At 51.7% G+C, this 18,968-nt stretch overlaps 9 protein-coding genes across 9 annotated transcripts; 6 read left to right on the top strand and 3 right to left on the bottom strand.

Moving 5' to 3' along the window:
* Positions 1 to 261: 261 nt before the first annotated feature.
* Positions 262 to 1,661, top strand: BDZ99DRAFT_445998 (Nitroreductase). The gene is made up of 3 exons (XM_033717951.1): positions 262 to 373; positions 431 to 1,142; positions 1,235 to 1,661. The coding sequence occupies exons 2-3, from the start codon at positions 740 to 742 to the stop codon at positions 1,444 to 1,446; spliced, it is 615 nt and encodes a 204-aa protein (XP_033575457.1). The 5' UTR covers positions 262 to 373; positions 431 to 739; the 3' UTR covers positions 1,447 to 1,661.
* A 636-nt stretch (positions 1,662 to 2,297) lies between these two features.
* On the top strand, positions 2,298 to 4,082 carry BDZ99DRAFT_534659 (bacterial luciferase-like protein). The gene is made up of 3 exons (XM_033726540.1): positions 2,298 to 2,380; positions 2,440 to 2,975; positions 3,032 to 4,082. The coding sequence occupies exons 1-3, from the start codon at positions 2,361 to 2,363 to the stop codon at positions 3,940 to 3,942; spliced, it is 1,467 nt and encodes a 488-aa protein (XP_033575456.1). The 5' UTR covers positions 2,298 to 2,360; the 3' UTR covers positions 3,943 to 4,082.
* A 64-nt stretch (positions 4,083 to 4,146) lies between these two features.
* BDZ99DRAFT_464360 (uncharacterized protein) lies at positions 4,147 to 5,016 on the top strand. Its single transcript, XM_033720291.1, has one exon. It carries the CDS (start codon positions 4,224 to 4,226, stop codon positions 4,542 to 4,544), a length of 321 nt encoding a protein of 106 aa, XP_033575455.1. The 5' UTR covers positions 4,147 to 4,223; the 3' UTR covers positions 4,545 to 5,016.
* A 29-nt stretch (positions 5,017 to 5,045) lies between these two features.
* Positions 5,046 to 6,409, bottom strand: BDZ99DRAFT_489152 (uncharacterized protein; the record flags this gene model as incomplete). The annotated part of the gene is made up of 5 exons (XM_033722963.1): positions 5,046 to 5,317; positions 5,369 to 5,498; positions 5,561 to 5,764; positions 5,826 to 6,069; positions 6,168 to 6,409. 5 exons carry the CDS (start codon positions 6,407 to 6,409, stop codon positions 5,046 to 5,048), a joined length of 1,092 nt encoding a protein of 363 aa, XP_033575454.1.
* A 1,537-nt stretch (positions 6,410 to 7,946) lies between these two features.
* BDZ99DRAFT_419640 (uncharacterized protein) lies at positions 7,947 to 9,146 on the top strand. The gene has a single exon (XM_033716898.1). It carries the CDS (start codon positions 8,027 to 8,029, stop codon positions 8,921 to 8,923), a length of 897 nt encoding a protein of 298 aa, XP_033575453.1. The 5' UTR covers positions 7,947 to 8,026; the 3' UTR covers positions 8,924 to 9,146.
* A 21-nt stretch (positions 9,147 to 9,167) lies between these two features.
* Positions 9,168 to 10,284, bottom strand: BDZ99DRAFT_390942 (polysaccharide deacetylase; the record flags this gene model as incomplete). Its single annotated transcript, XM_033715700.1, has 3 exons — positions 9,168 to 9,744; positions 9,796 to 10,070; positions 10,120 to 10,284. 3 exons carry the CDS (start codon positions 10,282 to 10,284, stop codon positions 9,168 to 9,170), a joined length of 1,017 nt encoding a protein of 338 aa, XP_033575452.1.
* A 1,093-nt stretch (positions 10,285 to 11,377) lies between these two features.
* Positions 11,378 to 13,053, bottom strand: BDZ99DRAFT_464354 (GroES-like protein). The gene is made up of 2 exons (XM_033720290.1): positions 12,397 to 13,053; positions 11,378 to 12,346 (listed from the first exon to the last, which is right to left on the bottom strand). Exons 1-2 carry the CDS (start codon positions 12,772 to 12,774, stop codon positions 11,504 to 11,506), a joined length of 1,221 nt encoding a protein of 406 aa, XP_033575451.1. The 5' UTR covers positions 12,775 to 13,053; the 3' UTR covers positions 11,378 to 11,503.
* Positions 13,054 to 13,448: 395 nt separating this feature from the next.
* On the top strand, positions 13,449 to 15,411 carry BDZ99DRAFT_509722 (DUF1446-domain-containing protein; the record flags this gene model as incomplete). Its single annotated transcript, XM_033724426.1, has 4 exons — positions 13,449 to 13,900; positions 13,931 to 14,842; positions 14,894 to 15,040; positions 15,115 to 15,411. Exons 1-4 carry the CDS (start codon positions 13,535 to 13,537, stop codon positions 15,409 to 15,411), a joined length of 1,722 nt encoding a protein of 573 aa, XP_033575450.1. The 5' UTR covers positions 13,449 to 13,534.
* A 774-nt stretch (positions 15,412 to 16,185) lies between these two features.
* BDZ99DRAFT_477985 (uncharacterized protein) lies at positions 16,186 to 18,958 on the top strand (the record flags this gene model as incomplete). The annotated part of the gene is made up of 5 exons (XM_033722142.1): positions 16,186 to 16,274; positions 16,590 to 17,562; positions 17,706 to 18,035; positions 18,089 to 18,717; positions 18,808 to 18,958. The coding sequence occupies 5 exons, from the start codon at positions 16,186 to 16,188 to the stop codon at positions 18,956 to 18,958; spliced, it is 2,172 nt and encodes a 723-aa protein (XP_033575449.1).
* Positions 18,959 to 18,968: the final 10 nt, after the last annotated feature.

Below are 18,968 nucleotides of genomic sequence, written 5' to 3'. Positions count from 1 at the left end.
TGTCCCTGTTCGCATTTCATCGAAGCAGTCCACGTCACGTGATACTCCCCCATGACTATGAAGACATGTTGTCGTAAAAGAACCCATTTTTGAAGATTTCAAGGAACAACCGAGTACGACTATCTAAATTCGCACCATGAATTATGTCTTCAAGCAGTCGAGTCATTCGTCGTTACTCGGAAGATAAGTCTCCGGCGAGAGCATCGGAGCTTCTGTGCCCCCGATCTCAGCCTCTCCAACAACCCCCTGCATCATCATTGAATCTCACTCCCCACTCTGCCCACGAGCACGGAGACCATCGGCACGCCGTAGCGCCCGAATCGCCTGCTGCACGAATGACTCCCAGGCTCCATGGAGTTAAGCTTTGTTCAGGGTGCGCTTGCATAGCTCAAGCTTCGGTCTGCGGGCCATGGCTCACTACCAACCCCAGGAAGGCGCTGCGCCTCAAGCCTCCGTTTCGAAGTAGAGTATGCCAGACCAACGGCGTCAATCACAGCCCATGTAGTTCGGTGCTTCGGGGGTATCGCGGGCTGCGCCGCACTCTTTGAAGCATGTGAAGAGGAAGTATAAAGGTAGCGTATTGTCCCTTCTCCAGCCATCATCAACTCAGCTTTCAAGCTTCTCTGCATCCATCATCCATCCTCAACCCACCAATTCCAATCTTCTAAACCCTTAACTTTCCAACTCCCCGCCTACCCCAATCCTACCGCTTTCGACAACCATCCCAGTCACTGCAAAAATGGCCTACCAAACCTCCTTCCTCGCTGCCACCAAAGCCCGCCGCTCCATCTACACCCTCACAAAAGACAGCCCCATCCCTGCCTCCCGCATTGAAAACATCATCGGCCACGCCATCCAATACGCGCCCTCCCCCTTCAATGTGCGCAGCACGCGCGTCGTGATCCTCTTCGGCGACTCCCACACGAAACTGTGGGAGTTCGGCCTCAAGCATGTCGAAGAGAACACGCCGCATGCGCTCGGGTTCCTAGCGCCCAAAATCAAGGGCTTCAGCGATGCCTACGGGACGTGTCTGTTCTTTGACGACTCGAGCTCGGTGGACGAACTGAGCCCCCGTTTCGCTGCCCTGTCGAAGCAGTATCCGGAGTGGGCAGAGCATTCGATGGGAATGCATCAGTTTGTTGGTATGTGATAAACTCCCTTCCTCTTTTCCCTTTTCATCTGCCTTCATTCCCTCCTGAAATCTCATGTGGCTGTCGCTAACTCGGATTCACAGCCTGGACTGCCCTTGAAGCTGAAGGCCTGGGCTGCAACCTGCAGCACTACAACCCCGGCGTCAATGCCGCGGTTGCTAAGGAGTGGAACATCCCTGAGACATGGCAGCTGAAGGCCCAGCTGGTGTTTGGCGGGATCAAGGCGGATGCGCCGCCGCTGGAGGACAAGCCGAAGAGGCCGCTGGAGGAGTGTGTGAAGGTGTTTGGGGCTTAAGCGTGAGACGGGGAATGGATTAGTGGTAGCGTTGAGAAGGAGACTCACTTTCATATGCTGAGCTTTTGAGAGCGATTCACGGTGGACTTCGAAGATATCAATAGCATTCGATCTGGATCCATCTATTTCCTACTTCGTTTTACTCTCCATAGCTCAACCATATTTGCTAGTACCGTGATACACATTTCACAATCTATGCATGAGTTGTATTGACCGTTAAATCTCATTATCCAACAATATCCTCATCGCCTGTGTGTAACAGCCGATAAGATCAGAGTACCATTAGAAAGTATGCTAAGAGCTCAGTCGAACGATTTAGTGAGATCAGGACTTAGATCACGTGACATAATCTCACATCAATGAAATCTTACACAATCCAGTCCATTTTCTTTCCTATGCGCATGGAGCTAAGTCGGACTATTCAAGAGAAAAGGAGAGAAAGAGGGTAGGTATAATCCGGAGAAAAGACGGTGCGAACAATTGCTTCACCCTAGTCGACCTCCGTCGGAACACTCCCGAACGCACTCCCGATACACCAACTGGCCGTCGCGCCGCCATCTAGATCAAGATCCATGAGCCTCTAGTAAGCGGTTGAAAAGTTAGGATTGACTTCCTCGGGCGCGTCGTGTGCAGGCCTTCCGTTGGGGAGACTTCCGACGCTATGTCTCGCCCTTACACGAACCACGAAGCGGATCCCAAGTTTGGGTCGTTCTTTGAAACTCAGATGCTCTGCATCTTCTTTGATGCTTCATTGACTTGCAACTTTCTCAAGAGATCTGGCATTTACTTCTATTCACTCTTTCTTGCTGCGATAACATGCTTGGATTTCATATCTCGCGATTCACCATCCGTCGACTACTGCAAAGAAGCGGATCTATCTAAATTTCTTCGATCATGGCTGCACGGGTAGCCACATGTCTCCAGGTCAATGGCGGTCCGTGATATAGATATATTTACAATCATATAGTCAGAAACCATTCTAATCCATCCTAGCGACCCAAGCGACAAAGGCACCACGAAAGACTCGCTTGATTACTGGATCAACCTCGCCAAACTTGCCGAAGAAGGCAAAATTAGCTTTATATTCTTCGCGGATGGCTATACCACCCACGAGGTCTATGAAGGAACTTCTGAATCCATGCTCCGAGCTGGCACCCAATTCGCGACTATCGACCTAATGACCGTCATCCCCGCAATGGCAGCCGTCACAAAGACGCTCGGGTTTGGCATTACGGGTAGCACCAGTTATCTAACAACATTCATTCTGTGGAGGACGTTCAGTTCGCTGGACCATCTCACCAAGGGCCGTATTGCGTGGAATGTGGTGACGAGCTGGAGCAAAAGTACTGCTAAAGCTTTGGGAGCTGAGGATGTCATCCCCCATGATGAGCGTTACGCCATGGCACATGAGTATATGGACATGATGTACAAGCTCTGGGAAAGTTCGTGGGCAGACGACTCGGTGGTCTGGGACCGCGAGAGACGCGTAGCCTTCGAGCGGAGCAAAGTCAAGCGGATTGAACATCAAGGTCCGTGTCTCCAGCCCGATATGACGCATGAACACACACTTACAGAAACTTCACAGGAAAATACTTCAAAATGTCCGCCCGCGGTGATACCCACCCCTCGCCACAACGAACACCAGTCATCTTCCAAGCTGGCACTTCCACGGCTGGACGCGCCTTTGCTTCCAAGCACGCTGAAGCGATATACGTTGGTGGTCTCATCCCAGCACAGACAAAAGGCAGCATTGCTGCCATCCGCACTGCAGCAGCCGAACGAGGCCGCAACCCGGCATCGCTCAAGTTCTTCGTTGGCATATCCCCCATCCTAGGGGCGACCTTAGAAGAAGCGCAAGCGAAATACGAGCGAGCGAAAGAATACGCAGACGTAATTGGCGGATTAGCACAGTTCTCGGGATACACAGGCATCGACCTCAGCCGCTTCCCATTAAATGATGTGTTTGAGCTTAAAGATGCCCCTGGAGACGACGCAGTCCACTCGTTCCTCGAAAACTTCAACAAGGTCTCTGGAAATACTGAGCCATGGACACCACGGCTACTAGGCGAGAAGATGGCGCTGGGCGGATTCCATCCGGCGCCAGTAGGGACACCAGCGATGGTTGCGGATGTATTCGAGCAGTGGATTGACGAGGCTGATGTGGACGGCTTCAACATCGCGTATATCACGACACCGGGTAGCTTCGAGGACATAGTTTACCTTCTCAGACCAGAGTTGGTGAAGAGGGGGCTTATGTGGGAGGACTACACAGTCCCAGGTGGTACTCTGAGAGAAAATCTCACGGGCGTCAAGGGCCAGAAGGGCATATCTTCAGATCACTACGCAGCGAAATTCAAGTACGGGAGCGGATTCGAAGGTGATAGCATCGAAGCACTAAAAGCGGTGGAGCCCAAGACGAACGGTGTCAATGGTAAGCTGCCAGTACTGAATGGCAAACCTCCGGCAACGGTAGCTGAAGAGGAAGTTAAGGCATAGCGTTTTCCAGTCTGTACTTCTTTTGATCGCGAAGCACCTCTTCCAGACTATTTTCCTTGCATTTTCGGCCGGATGCTGTGATCCGACCCGAAGCCCTATCTAGCGCTCTACATTTCATGTACATATCTTCTCCAATGCCAAGCATCCGTCGCATATAACTTGAAGCTTCCCACGCATATATCTCCATCACTACCACAAAATCCACATCAATCACTCTTTACTGTACATTTCCACCATATCGCCGCTACTCCTCCCAGCATCCCACTCACTGCTCGCCTACAATGTCCACCCCCATCAAAAAGCCTACGCCGACAACCCCCTCCGCCAAATCCACTACCGCACCGCCCTGCCCCCCTCGCCCACCAAAACCCCCCCCCATCCTCCTCCACAAATCCGCCTCCTCCTCCGCCTACTACGACCGCCTCATCGCCCACTACTCCGCCCGCGGCCACCCCTGCTACGCCCCCGACATGCCGGGCTTCGGCAACTCCTTCGACCCCTCCGCCGCCGACGTCGCCGCCATCCACGCGCGCGGCACGGGCCGAGGAGGTGGACGCGCGCCCCGGGCGCACAGAGGCCCAGGGCGCGGAAGACGCCCATGACGTACTTCGCCCCGTTCAACGCGCCCGTCGCGGACGGCAGCCACCTGCTGAAGACGTGGGCGTACCTCAGCACGATGGGGGTTAGAGAAGATTTGGCGCTGCGGCAGCGCGAGTTCCTGGACCATGCGCGCGCGTGGAGGGGGAGGATGCCGATTTATGGGAGCGTGTGGGACCAGGATGCGGTGGGGTTGTATTGGCGGGTCCGCGCGCCGATGGTGGTGATGTGTGCGAAGGATGATGTGCTGTGGCGGTTTTTTTGGGAATATGAGGGCGTTGAGGGGGGGTGTGGAGGCGGTGGAGTGTGGAGTGTGGAGGGGGCGAATTTCACGGTGGATAGGGATGTGGAGGGCGTGGTGAGGGCGTGGGATGGGTTGATGGACAAGGGTGAGAGGATGTAGGGAGAGACGTGTGAGATTGGAGTAATGATAGATTTGGAGTTGGATTGTTCTATGGTGGTTTTGGATGTGTGAAGTTTGAGTCCGTGATGCAATGCCGCGGTGGCTATGCTTTCTTGCCCATCTCTTCGTCGACTACCTGTGCTGAAGATGCGCCGCTTTTGTTCTCGTAGTCTATAGTACGTGGTGCCACGCCTTCTACCGTGATGTTTTCGTCCATACAGTCGGTGACGTATGGCGCTCCAGGTGGAGGGGAGATTGTGCAGATGAGCCAGTACATGGCACCTCCACCCATGAACCCAACTATCCAGGTGACCTGGAACGTACGAGTCCACCCAAGTGCTACCTCTGTGCCAGCAGTCGCGTGAATAAATCCGGCTGAATGGCGTTAGGCGGGTTTTCATTCAGTCGATGGTATTTTTGACTCACGGAAAGAAGCCCATATAGCCAATGTCCACGCAAGAAAGGCGCGCCAGTTCAGGCCTCCGGTAAACCAGTAGATACTTGATTTGTTGCCGACATATAGATCCGGGACCTTCCAGTTGAGCTTACGGATAATCTAGCTTCGTAGTCAGCGTTGAGATTAGAGAAGAGAAAGAGGACGGCTCACAAGCCAGCAACGTTGATACCCGCTAAAGGCGAGACGAACATGCCGAAAGAATTCAACACTACAATGAATGTTCCTGGGCCGTTCACAAATCGCCAGGGGTTGGTCACGTACCCGATGACGCACATAAGCAAGCCCCCGCGCGATACATCTATCCACTTTGGAGCCATAGACGCCAGGTCCATTGATGCCGCTACGGAGTTCTGCACTAGGTTGGTCTGGTTTGCATTAGTTTTGCTCATCTTGCGGCAGAATATCAACATACCGCAACCTGGCTACAGAAGAAGCCCAGCCCAGCCCAGCAAAGAAACAGCCAGCACGCGTCGCGGCGTTGTAATTGTCGCTTAGGAGAAATTCGAAAAGAGAGATGGGATTCCATATGGCTTTCCCGTACATCTGCTTTACAGCACTGGTAGCGAAGACTCCTAAAGTGGCGCAGATGGTGATTGTGAGCGGCGCTCCAAAGAGTTGGTTGAGCACCGGAGCACGGCGAGTTTTGGCATAACGAGTCCAGTCGGATTGTCTAGAGGCTGTTCATTCACGAAGGTAGAACCCCCTTACCTTATACTGCTGCCAGTCCAAGACCCGGCTACGGAGCTCATTGCTTATAGGATTTTGAACGAGCGTTCGCTGCTCGAAATCGACTTTAATGGGGCTGGAACGGGAGCACCACCATTTGAAGCCACAGTCCAGACGAAGATCCCAAAGATCGTGGTTGCCACCATGAAGAACGATGCGAATAGAATCGGCTGCATTCTCGAAGGACGAATGAACATCATGGGCGTGAAAATGATGATGTACATTATGAAGCCGATCAACTGGGATGTTGTGATGAGAGCAGATTCTGGCAAAGTGTTCGCCATGTGTTGGAAGGATGGGGAAATGCTAGCAAGCACAACTTTCGCGGCTAGGCCTCCCCAGTATGCTTGGACACCGAAGCAGATAGCTGTCAGATTCAGACGGACTTTTCAAGGTATATGTCTAGAAAAGGGAGGAGTGATGCTGAGAGTACTCACAAGATAAAGTTCACAAAGCATTTTAGCAGAATAACAAAGTAAGAGCCGTACATTCCAAACGTTGCCCTACTCATCATGGGAAGTCCAACATGGTATCAGACCTAAGTCACCTCAGCAGCTATTTTTACTAAAGATATCGGAGAAACTTACACCAGATTCACCGCAAAGAAACGCTACGATACCAGCGATGAATGATCCAACTAAAACACCTCCGATTGTACCTCCGGCATCAAGACCAGCAGCAAGATTGCTAGACCCCAGAGACCAGGCTGTGGCGTTCACTCCCACCGCGATCCCGCGATAGTTGCATTAGCATAATTTTATTTTCAAGGTTGCCACAATGCAAGTAGTACCAGTAACCGAAGAAGGCCTTCGAAGTATAATTTCGCTCCTCAATAGGCACTGGAAGAACATCGTGATTCGTTCATCTGGAATCGTGTCCCTCGTCTTCGATCCTGAGTGTCTTGAATGTGCACGGAACGTGAGGCCGGAATTTGATGCCCATAATGCTGATGGAAGAGCTACTTATTCGAAATACAATACAAGGCTTGTCAAGTAAAACACCAACGAAAACCGGCGATGGATATAGCCAATATATACTCCAAGAAAGGATATATTCAGGTAGGGTAGTGTTAAAAATGTGCCCGAAGTCGGGATGAATGGCGAAGAGATTTCGATACTGGTGGCGTTCCTATCCAGATGAACGCTTCGTTATCAGTGAACGGATCGAATCTATTCCTTCTCCGGGCTTGCCCAGACGCAGATATCTCGTATATTCGATGATATTGCGACGACGACTGAAGTTGTGGCTGCTAAAACGTGTGATTCCATGCTCGCGGAAGGCATCCGATGTATGCCTGGAGAGACCGCAGCTAGGGAGGTCCGTATCGGTGTCCATGTTCATTGGAATGAAATTGGCATGGCACCCGAAGACACCAAGAGGCTGAAGATAAGAACATGAATTGTGAATTGCGTCTAGCGGTGGTGGGCGAAGTGGCCGATGGGTGCCGCAAGGGTGCCGCAAGGGTGTCGTGGAAGGGCGGACTCAAAGCCATCGGAAAGCTCTCTATCGGCAGCAGGAACCCGTCTTCCAATGCGCCTCCACTATTCAGGATACCGAAATTGCCAACACCATGAGGGTAATAGTGAGTTCGGATTAGTTACAGTTGATGATGGAAAGGCAATTGGAAAGGCATGACAGTTGTTGATGGATGAAGCATGATCTCGATCACGAAGCCTCGCATCTGCCGAGAGAGCTACCCGGGACTATAGCTTTATTTAAGTTTTAAAACAAACTCCGCTGGAGCACTAACTATATACTATGCATCCCCCTAGATACCTTCAGAATCTCACTCTAGCAAGGAACCCACCATTCACTTGATTAAAATCTACCATTTTTCGCGAGCTACGACGTTTTTTGAAAGGTCCTATTCACAAGCCAGAGTTCACAACATAGCATTAGCTATGCCTGTCCCATCAACTACCACATCCAGCACCCTTCCCATCGAAGCTCCAGACAAAGAGTCCCTTATAAAACGCAATCCTCACGCCGACTTCCCCGCCGTCCAAGCCTCCCGCCCCTCCTATCCAGCTCCCTCCTTCACCTACAACAAAACCCCAAATCCAGACTGGCTCCCCGGCACGGGCGCCTCCAACTCCTCATGGCGCCAACACCCCCTCCGCGCCGTCGACCCAAATGGCCCGGGGCGCGCAACAGTCCAGAACTACAAACTCATGATCTCAACGACCATCCCGCGGCCCATCGCGCTAGTAAGCACAGTCTCAAGCACCGGCGTGAAGAATATAGCACCGTTCTCTTTCTTCCAGGCCGTAAGCATGGACCCGCCGCTGTACTCGCTCTCTTTCGTAGGCGAGGACCCAAATGATAGCCTCAGAAACGTGCTGGAGAGCGGCGAGTGCTGCATAAGCCTGGTTAGCGACTGGTTCATTGAAGCCGCGAACTATACGTCTATCAACACGCCACCTCATGTTTCTGAGTGGGAGCCCGCAGGGCTTAGCCAGGTGGCTAGTCAGGTGGTGAAGGCGCCGCATGTAGGGGAGAGTGCGTTCTCGGTAGAGTGTAAGTTGCATTCGTCGCAGGACATTGTGGGGAAAAATGGGAAACGATCGGCCACATTGGTGCTGGTGGAGGCGGTGATGTTTCATTGTAGGGAGGATGCGGTAGATGAGGCAGGAGTGACTGCGAATCCGGCGGTTTTGAGAGCGGTTTGGAGGGGCGGCGGCATCACGTATGGTGTTTGTACGAATGCGTGGGAGCTTCCAAGACCGGGGGCTTGGAGGGACGAGAGGGAGAGGGAGGAGGTAAAGAAGCTTGATAAAAAGGTCAATGGAGTAGCGTAGAGGGTATTCTATCTCTCGTGTACACTTGTCGGCCACTGCTTGAAGTGCTTCATCCAGTTTCCATACAGTCCAAGGGGAAGAGCTTCTATCCCGTTCAAACTTCTGAGAATGCATTGAAGGACCCCAAGCAGTGGCGTACACGCGTACACATCCACCACGGCTTGTTCAAATTAAGAGTGCCCACTTTTATGCCTCGCGTGGAGGGATTAGGTTCGAAGATAATAGAGTCAGTCAAAAGACTGTTTTAAGCCCTCTGACACTTCCTGTATGGAAATTTCTCCCTAAAGTGCTCTGCTATTTGAGTCCTGGTGGCCACCCAAACATTCTCTTTAGCCGCAATATACTCGACAAACTTCCTCAGAGCTGCGATTCGTCCGGGTCGACCCATAACGCGACAATGAAGCCCAATCGTCATCATCTTTGGCATTCCTTCTTCGCCTTCCTCGTACAAGATGTCAAACGCGTTCTTGCATTGCTCGTAGAAGTCCCCAGGAGAAGAGAATCCAGAATCAAGGTGGAACTTGTAATCGTTGCAGTCGAATGAGTATGGTAGTATCAGCATTCCCTTTGGGTTTGGCGATTCTTTCTCCGCAGGAACGTCAACATAGTATGGAAGATCGTCAGAGTAGCTGTCAGAGTTCCAGAGGAGAGGAAGCCCCATCTCTTGGTAGACATCCCAAACTAGGGCATGAGAACGTGGGGACAGACGCCCATAGTACCAGCCTTTTGGAGCGAAGCCGCATACATTTTGAATGGCTTTGATGCCTTTTCGTATGAGCTCCTTCTCTTCTTCAACTGGTACAGAGTGGTAATCAATCCACCTAAGTAGGTTCAGCAAGGGATATGACAAGATCTTTGGCTTTGTCACTGACCGGTAGCCGTGAGACGCGATATCATGACCGTTCTCAACAGAAGATATAGCAACGGCCGGGTTATCTTCAATCGCCTTGCCCACGGCGAAAAGCGTATACTTGAAGTTGTACTTGTTAAACAGTCGAAATATTCGCCAAACTCCAGCTCTTGAACCATAATCGTAGTGTGATTCGACTTGCACCGCTCGTTCTTGCGGATATGGTTCACCCCCAGGAGCGTCCCAAATCATTGTCTCAGAGTGAGGGTCGCCATTTAGGACCGTGTTCTCTGCACCCTGGAAGTCGACATTAGATGAAGTCTCCTCATACTGCGAAGTGCCACACCTCTTCGTAATTTATAACGAAAGACACAGCGATCTTCGCACCGTTAGGCCATTGCGGATTGAACGACTTCTCTCCATATCCGATGAGGTCACGTGGCCAATCGTAGTGATCATCCCATTTCCATTTTTTAACGTCATGTGTAGCAGGAGACGTGTTTGAAAACATAGTTAAGTGGCATCAATGAACTTGTATACAAGAATAGTAGCCAAAAAGGACGTCTCACCCCTCGTGATAGAGAAAGAATCGTATTGTATGCTTCCGGAGAAGGCAACGACTTACTGAAAGATGAGCAGAACATACTCGACGATTTGGACTTCATATACACAAGGACCTTTTTTTGAGCCGTTGCCTGCATGCCGCCGACGGCAGATCTGTCCCGGGACTGGGGCAGGTTGATAAGACAAACACCGCCACTTTCTACATCGATCCAGGCTGAAAGTGGAGGCATGTAGACCGTAGAAAGGTTCGACGGCGCTCCCAAGGCAGACGGCTCTGATCCAGATGGGCTGGGAGGAGTTTGATGGTGAAAGCGTAAAGTCGAGGTCCATTTAAGCACGTCCCACCTCTAACGTTGTTCCGCCTCCATAGCCATCAGTGCCGTCTCCATCTCATCAACAATGACGGAAGTCTTATGTGAGAGACGCGTCTCTACGGCCTTTTCGAATCGAATATACTACATTTAGATATGACTTGAAGTCAATTGCCAGCTTCAACGCGTCGATCCCAGCTTACAATGACAGAGTATTGACGAACCTCAACCTCTCTCCATAGCGTCCCTCTCACTCTCGACCACGTCAATCGCGACGACCACCACCTTTTATCAATAGCACACATTAAGACAGGGAAGAGAAGTAGGGACACAGTGGCTTTGAGCCGAAATAAGCCACGTTATACGCTAGAATCTGTGCAGAGAGGCTGCTCCCTCGAAGCCTTCGGAACTATCTGAGTTTCGCAACACTCATACTTGTGGTTCGGGATATTAGACCGCGGATCACACGAAATACTAGTGGTGTTCATGGTCCGTAGAGATTCTCAGATGGACGTATGCTGTCTCCAAAAAGTGTGTCGGAAGGGAGATCTCCCTTGTCGAAGACTCTTTTAATCGGCTGCGATTGTCAGAGCAATACCATCTGCGACAGCTGAGATACTTTCCCTTCGATACACTACTCACCTCTCGTTGGCAGGTACGCCCTACAAGCCCCAACACCTCTCTAGAATATATACGTCACCCACGCTTTTAGCTCGAAGATTTTCTGCGAGGTCGCATTGTATCGTATCTGATATGGTCGCAGCCGGTTCTAATCTATGCCAAGTCTATATACCTCCAGTACCCCAACGCCTTTTTCAAATGCTAAACGCCTATCCATGCAGTTTTGTTAGCCCTTTATTGCATACGCACAACCATTTTCTTCCCCCCCATATCCCCTTTCTTCAGCATGTCCAATCCGCTCACCACCACCTCCAAACCGCCATCCATGACGTGGATTTCTGGCAGCTTCAGCTCTCCAGATTGGAGCATACGATTCAGCTCCTCTGCGTAGAACGTATTTGACCTGTCGAGCACGAATTGCTTCATTTCCACCGTGTGTGCTGTTACATTCTCAGGGACGACCTGCTTCGACGACATCATCGCCAAGGGGGCAAACTCGACGGCAAAGGTTTCCGAAACACATTGCAGAACCAGTGTCGCAGTCTTCGGGCCCACTAAGTCAATCGCTCGTGTAACCTTTCCGCCGGTAACAGCTTTGATCTCCGACACGATCTCGTCGTCACTCTTGCCGTCTCTGGATACGACATGTGTTGCTCCAAGCCTCTGCGATAGGTTCTTCGTTCGCTCAGAGGTTACGGTGATCACGTTCAGTCCACTCGCGATAGCGTACTGGGTTGCAAATTGGCCTGTTACAGTGGAGCCTCCCCAAATCAGAAGCCAGTCCGATTCATGGCTTTCTTTTAGTGCTCCGGTGGTTTCTGGCAACGGCACTCCCAACCACTTCCATAGGGCCATTCCAGCGGTGAGTGCAGCCACGCCCAGACACGCCGCAGATTCGAAGTCGAGATTGGCGGGAATTGGGAGCACTGTGTGCTCGGGCACTACTACAAGCTCTTGAAAGCAACCAGCTCGGACGTCACGGTAATATGTGCTTGTCCAGACTCTGTCTCCTGCACTCAGATTCTTGACGTTCTTCCCGACCTTGTGTACTACACCAGACATCTCGCGGCCGGTTACCTGGTGGCTGTTAGATTACTTCAGTGGTTGACGTTTGTGGAGGTACGTACCCATGGGAACTTAGGGAGGCAAAAGTTGTAATCCACGGATTTCCAGTCGATTGGGTTCAAGCCAACACAGTGGTTCCGGATCATCACTTCATCGTCGTCCAGGTGTGGGACAGGATGGCTATGTCGAACTTCATATTGACCCTTCTCCGCGACGACTAATGCCTTGTGGAATTGGAGATGTGGATATTCGGTCTTGTTTGGGCTTTCTACGATCTCGACGGCCGAATCATACTGCACGTCTTTCTTTTCGCCGACAGTAATCGTAGTGCTGCTACGTTTGGCCCGATGGCGACGAGCCTTCTTCAGTAGCCCGCGGATGCTCTGCCACGATGTTGTCCTGATACCCAAGGGCTGTGGTTGGGTCTGAACGGTGGCCATTGCTACCAGTGCGGAATACGTCCGAGATAACGGATTAGAAATCCAAAAGGCTGAAAGAGGGACAAGATACGATGGTGGTCTGATTGTCTAAAGATGGTGATTCTACCAGGAGGACATGATGGTGATATACAAATAGGACGCAACGGGACGTTTCAAGTTACCGGCAGTGGTAAGCTTCTCCTTCGTGCTTGGGTAGTGGGATAAGGTCACAGAATCGGTATGACAAAAGGATTTTGCATCGCGGAAGCCACTAGAATACAGGGCCGATTTGCCCTTTTCCGACCCGCGTGCGCCTATCATACATAGGGCGGATGGCGTGCGCGCTCCCCGTTGCCAGATTTGCGTTCCCTGCCCTCCCGCAGGCCAAAGGAAGAGTCGGCATCGAGCAAATGGGACCTTTCCTCTTCCGTCGGGCCCTAGTCGAACCCACTTTCGGGTACTAGGAGCAGAGCCGATCGCTTCGGAAGCCTTCCGATATCAGCCGTGACCACCATCTGATCACCAACAACAACAGATCTAGGAGTTTGTAGGCTCAAAAGACCAAATCCTATGGGCTATACCCATGGCCCTACTACCCATAGCCCTACGGCTAAGTCTCCGACGAGAGTTGATGTTGAATGTTCCGCAGGCTTGCGTTTGATCTAGCGACTAATCTACAGTACAGCTCCTGGCATATTAACTACTGCCGTAACTAAATATCAAACATTCACTCCAGAAATTACTCACAACAGATTTTTCCAGTAATACCAATTTCGTCAAGATGGGTTCCGTCAATCCCCAGCGGCCGGTCCGCGTCATGAACATTTCTGGATCCCCATCTGACCGCCGAGATGCCATCGCAATCGCCGCCGCATCCAATGAGCCAATCGACGTGTTTGTTGGAGACTGGATGTCAGAAGTCAACATGACGACACGAGCATACGATATTGTCAACGACCTGGGCGTTGGATACGAGCCAACATTCATCGACGCGCTCGAGCCGGCTCTGGAGAATATCGCCAAGAAGAAGCTGAAGCTAGCAGCGAATGCGGGCACAGTTGCGACGAAAGAGCTGTTCGATATTGTTGTATCCATGGTAAATGAAGAGGGACTGGATCTGAATGTTGCTTGGGTCGAGGGTGACGCGGTGCTAGATCAAATCTAAGCATCACTGAAGAAGGGCCCGTCTTCATTCGTCAGCGTATGTACTGGACAGTCATTGGCAGATTGGCCATATGAGCCAATATTTGCACAATGCTATCTTGGCGGCATGGGCATTGCGAAGACTTTCGGAGTTGGTGCAGACATTGTCATATGTGGCCGAGTAGCCGACGCATCCCCGATCATAGGGGCAGCAGCATGGCGGCATGGCTGGGCGGTAACAGATTTCGATAAGCTTGCACAGAGTCTCATTGCTGGTCACCTTATCGAATGTTCGACCTATGTGACTGGCGGTAACTACACCGGATTCAAGAGCTTGGATTGGGACACGATGCATGACTTTGGGTACCCCATTGCAGAAATATCCCACGACGCAGATGTCATCATCACCAAAGTCGAGGGAACTGGAGGAATTGTCATTGTTGAAACTTGTAAAGAACAGCTTCTTTACGAGATTCAAGGCGCCTACTACCTAAATAGCGATGTCACCGCTGTCATCGACAAAGCCAAATTCACAGAGATTGGAAAGAATTGTGTGTGTCTTTCTGGAATCACTGGACTGCCTCCGCCGAGTACGACAAAGTGCGGACTTACGGCATTTGGCGGCTACAAGGCAGAGATTCACTGGGCACTAGTCGGACTTGATATTGAAGAGAAGGTCAAGATGCTAGATATCCAGATGAAGCACAGTTATGGAAAGGAGTGGCTCTCCAAGTTTACGACATTTGACCTCACCGTCTATGGTTCCGTGGAGAGAAATCCCAAGAACCAGAACGCTGCAACAGTTGACTTGCGGCTTGTGGTCGAGTCGAAGGATACTAAAGCCCTGTCAGTAGAGACCTTCATAAGGCCAGCATTCGACATCATCATGCAATCTTTCCCGGCGGCGACCTACCATCCAGACCGGAGAACAGCGTCACCTATACCAGTAAGTTCTGTCAATGCGTCCACACAGTAATAGTCGCTCATATTTCAACAGTATCAAGAATACTTCCCAACTCTCATCCCCCAACCAACACAAACAATCCACTTCTCCAATTCTTCTATGAAATCCATCATACTGCCACCCCCTTCAAACACCATTCCTCACAAACCACAACAGCCCTCCTATCCTCCCACTTCCCCCGTCTCCCTCACATCCTTCGGCCCCACCACTCCGTACCTCTCGGCTACGTCGTTCTTGCACGCGCGGGTGATAAGGGCTCCAACTGCAATATTGGTCTGTTCGTTCGACACGGAGACGAATGGGCACGGCTGCGCAGCTTCCTGAGCCTGAAGACATTCATCGAGCTACTAGGGGAAGAATACCACGGACAGCAGATCGATCACATGGAGTTTGAGCAGCTGTGGGCGGTGCATTTCTTGCTACATGATTGGTTGGATCGGGGCGTGACCGCGAATGCGACGTATGATATCCTAGGCAAATTCTTAGCGGAGTATCTCAGGTGTAAGATTGTAGATGTGCCGAATGTGTTTCTAGAGAGGGGGAAGATCTAGACTGTTAGAGATCTGAAGTGTAGCGGTATCTTGTTCTTGTAGCTAGTTTTGATGCACGTGGATCACATGTGACGTTCGCACTGCCTTGCCTAATCCGGTAATCGTCAATAGTCGCTTGGTGTTCCAATGTCAAACGCAAACGCCACTTCAATCCCGTCGTACAACACGGATGCTAGATCCAAAAGAGCAATGTGTGCGGTGACATGCATCCGCTTTTCGGTCTTTCTGGCCCGGAGTTTCCCACCTGTGTCATCTATCCTTATCTCTTCAGGCCCTCCTGAGTCAGGCTATTCTTCGGGGCCTCTCCATTCCCCCTCTCATCCCTCACCACCGCCACCCGTCCTCGCCAGCCAGTCGGCCTCGACTCGCGGCCTAGCGTCCCAGCAACCATAAGTTAGGTATATCAAACCGCGCAGTCCGACATGCCTATTGGTGGGGGGAGCTGTCAACCTGAAGTGCCAGTCCAGAACGCGGTGCAGGATCCTGGGACGATGCCCAGGTTGCGCAAGTATGGCGGGCAGGGTCCACGACGATCGTGTTCTAGGGATTAGGAGGGGAAAATGGTCTTCGTTATCAACGAGAGAGGCGAGGGGAGCTTAGAGTTCGTTGAGAAAATGCCGAGATATATGTACAGGAGGCCCACGGCGCGTGGCCGCAAGCATACTTCCCTTCTTACTTGCGCCTCTCAATGAGTTCATATACTTGCCTATTCTCTGCTTTCTCTTCTACGTTATCACGAGTGTATGAATCACGAGTTCCACGCGCATGAACGCAATGAGAACACAGGACAGCGCGAACAGCACTGCTGCTACAGACAAACCAAAGCCTGTGAAAAGGGCGAGGGTTGCGGTGGCCTGCCAGAGGTGTAAAACGAGGAAGAGATATGCTTGCCCTTTTCTTGAGCAACGCTTCCACAGTCGCAATCCCACCCTAAGCATTGATCACAAAATCCCCGAGAATCTGAAGCATGAAAGTTATTCTGAAAGAGCAACAAAACTAACCTTTCCAGCACAGATGCGACGGCGTCCACCCCACTTGCGCCAACTGCCGTAACTTTCAAGCGAATTGCGAGTACATCGTGCCCTCCAAAACCGTGAACGGTACCCGCGAGCAATACTTCCGCGCCATCGAAAACCGCGTCGCTGAACTATAAGGCATTCTTATGCGCGAGGGGATAGAAACGAGGGCTTGGTGCACTGGAAGAAGCTACAGAAAGAGCTGGGTTCCGCCGGGAATGCAAATGCGAATGGGAGCGGGAGCGGGGGCGGTGGCGGGGGCGATGAGGCTGGTAGTGATAGTCCGCCCAAGAATTCAATGACTGTAGCATTTAGCAGTGTAAATGGGATCGGGGATTGGTGGTCGAGTTCGAGCACAGCGCCAACCCCTACGAATGCGGTGGCTGTGAGGAGGCATACGAAGCGGCCGAGTGTGTCATTTGATGTTGGAGATTACGCTGAGAGCCGGACCGATCTAAACGATTTCGGAGGCGTGGAATCGGTAGTTGAAATTCTAAGGGACTTGTCGCTGGAGGCTGGTGGGGGGTATATTGGCGCTTCTTCACATATCACGATGGGCCGGATGATCGGATCGATAGTCAAGGCGAAAGAGACCTTCACAGCAACGAATGGACGGGGAATCGAAGAGCATCTTAGCCCGAAGTCGGTATGCACGGCTGCAAGTCCACCGGATGGGATACTAGAGGCGCGACATGTTCCAGCGGATATTGCGGAGAGGCTATTCAAGGGGTACTTGAAGCACATTTCGACACGATGGCCAGTACTACGGACGCCATATGTACGCAGGCTACATGCGGAGAGGTTGAATCTGGTCGATCCGTACTCTACTGCGCTTTTGCACTTGGTGTATGCTATTGGGGGGCGATTCCTAGAGACCACGGGCGAGGCGGGTAATTTCTTCCCGGAAGAGCACCATGCAGCAGCACTGCGACATTTGGATGAGATACTACAGTATCACGAGATCCGATCTGTAGAGGTGTTGCTTCTTTTCTCGATATACAGCTTGAGAGCACCGAGAGGACCAGGCGCTTGGACGTATGTTGGACTCGCTATGCGGCAGTGCATTGACATGGGGTTTCATCGAAGAACTCCTCGGAAAAGGAGGCCGCTTATGGAGACTGAGATGAGGAAAAGGGTCTTTTGGTCTTGTTATTATCTTGATAGACCAGTATCTATCATCTTAGGAAGACCGTTCGCAATCTCTGATCGGGACATCGATGTTGAAATAAGTGCTTTCCTCTCATCTAGAACAACTAAATCCGTGCTGACTACCAAAAGTTACCCCTGGACGTCGATGAAGCTGTCGAAGACCCTGCGTTACTCAAGCAGGCACATCGTGCCGCAAAGATACATGGGGACCAGCCTCCCGCCAAATCATCATCTATGAGCTGCTTCATCCACATATGCCGCCTAAGAATCATCGAATCCAACATTCAGCAAGCGATCTACCGTGTCGATCAACCCACTAGCGTAACAGAACCAGAAGCCGAGAGATTTGTACTACAACTAGAGCAATGGAAAGCAAATATGCCTCGAGATGCACGAAACCCTGACACTCCCTCAAATGTAGAACTAGACTCCATGTCCATGGACGGTTACGACTACCACGTACGTCTCTCCTCCCCCTCTCTTCCAACCTTATCCACAAACACTCACCCGAGGTCTATAGATGGTGTACTACTACAAATGCATGCGCTTCCTCCTCCATCCCCGCCTCTCCCGGCAACAAACAAACACCCAGTTCCTCCGCAAATGCGCCGAAGCCTGCGGCGGCGTGTGCCAGACCTACAAAAAGCTGCATCAGAACGTCTCGGCCGGCTTCTACCTCATGGCGCTGCACTGTCTTCCTCGCCGGGCTGACCCTCATCTACTGCGCCTGGATATCGCCGCGCGAGGTCTTCGGCATCGTGCTATACATCATCACGGAGCGCTGGCCCGGCGCGAAGAAGTACCGTGATGTGTTTGAGACGATTAAGCAAAATGCGCTGGATAGTATTGAGGAAGGGAAGTACGCGCCAAGGCGGGCAATCAAGAAGTTGAGGCCTACGCTGAGGCAGACGCTGCGGACGATAGATAAGAATGAGGAGGGCCAGGAGGAGTTTGAGGCTATGGTCGCGGATATGGCTGGAGCGGAAACTGAAGCCAGCGGTGAGGGGAGTTTAAGCTTAGGCACGAGTCCGAATACCGAGAGGCACGATAGTCACGACTTTGGAAATGGGGATATGGAAGGGGGGCAGTTTACGTTTGGGCCGCCGCTGGACAACCTGCCGTTGGATTATCATGGGGGCCAGTATGGGATGGAGCTGCAGGTTCGGATGTGCAGGATTGGATGCTGCATGACGCGCTGGATTTGAGTGTGTTTGAGATTGATGGGTTTCAGGCTGATGCAGGGCATTTCTGATGATGGGGAGGTTGTGGAAAGCGGCATGACCTCTGCCCTGCCTGCTCGCCGTTGTATTCTTTGGTGGCTGGCTAGGAACGACCGCTATCTTGCTTTGGTCTTGTCCTGCGTTCCTGCGTGGATGAACTGAACTCTTACAA

Source organism: Mytilinidion resinicola (genome assembly GCF_010093595.1).
Source record: "Mytilinidion resinicola strain CBS 304.34 unplaced genomic scaffold BDZ99scaffold_12, whole genome shotgun sequence".
In the NCBI taxonomy this organism is placed as follows: Eukaryota; Fungi; Ascomycota; class Dothideomycetes; order Mytilinidiales; family Mytilinidiaceae; genus Mytilinidion; species Mytilinidion resinicola.
Note: the sequence above shows the minus strand (reverse complement) of the source record. Positions and strands in the feature narration are given on the sequence as shown.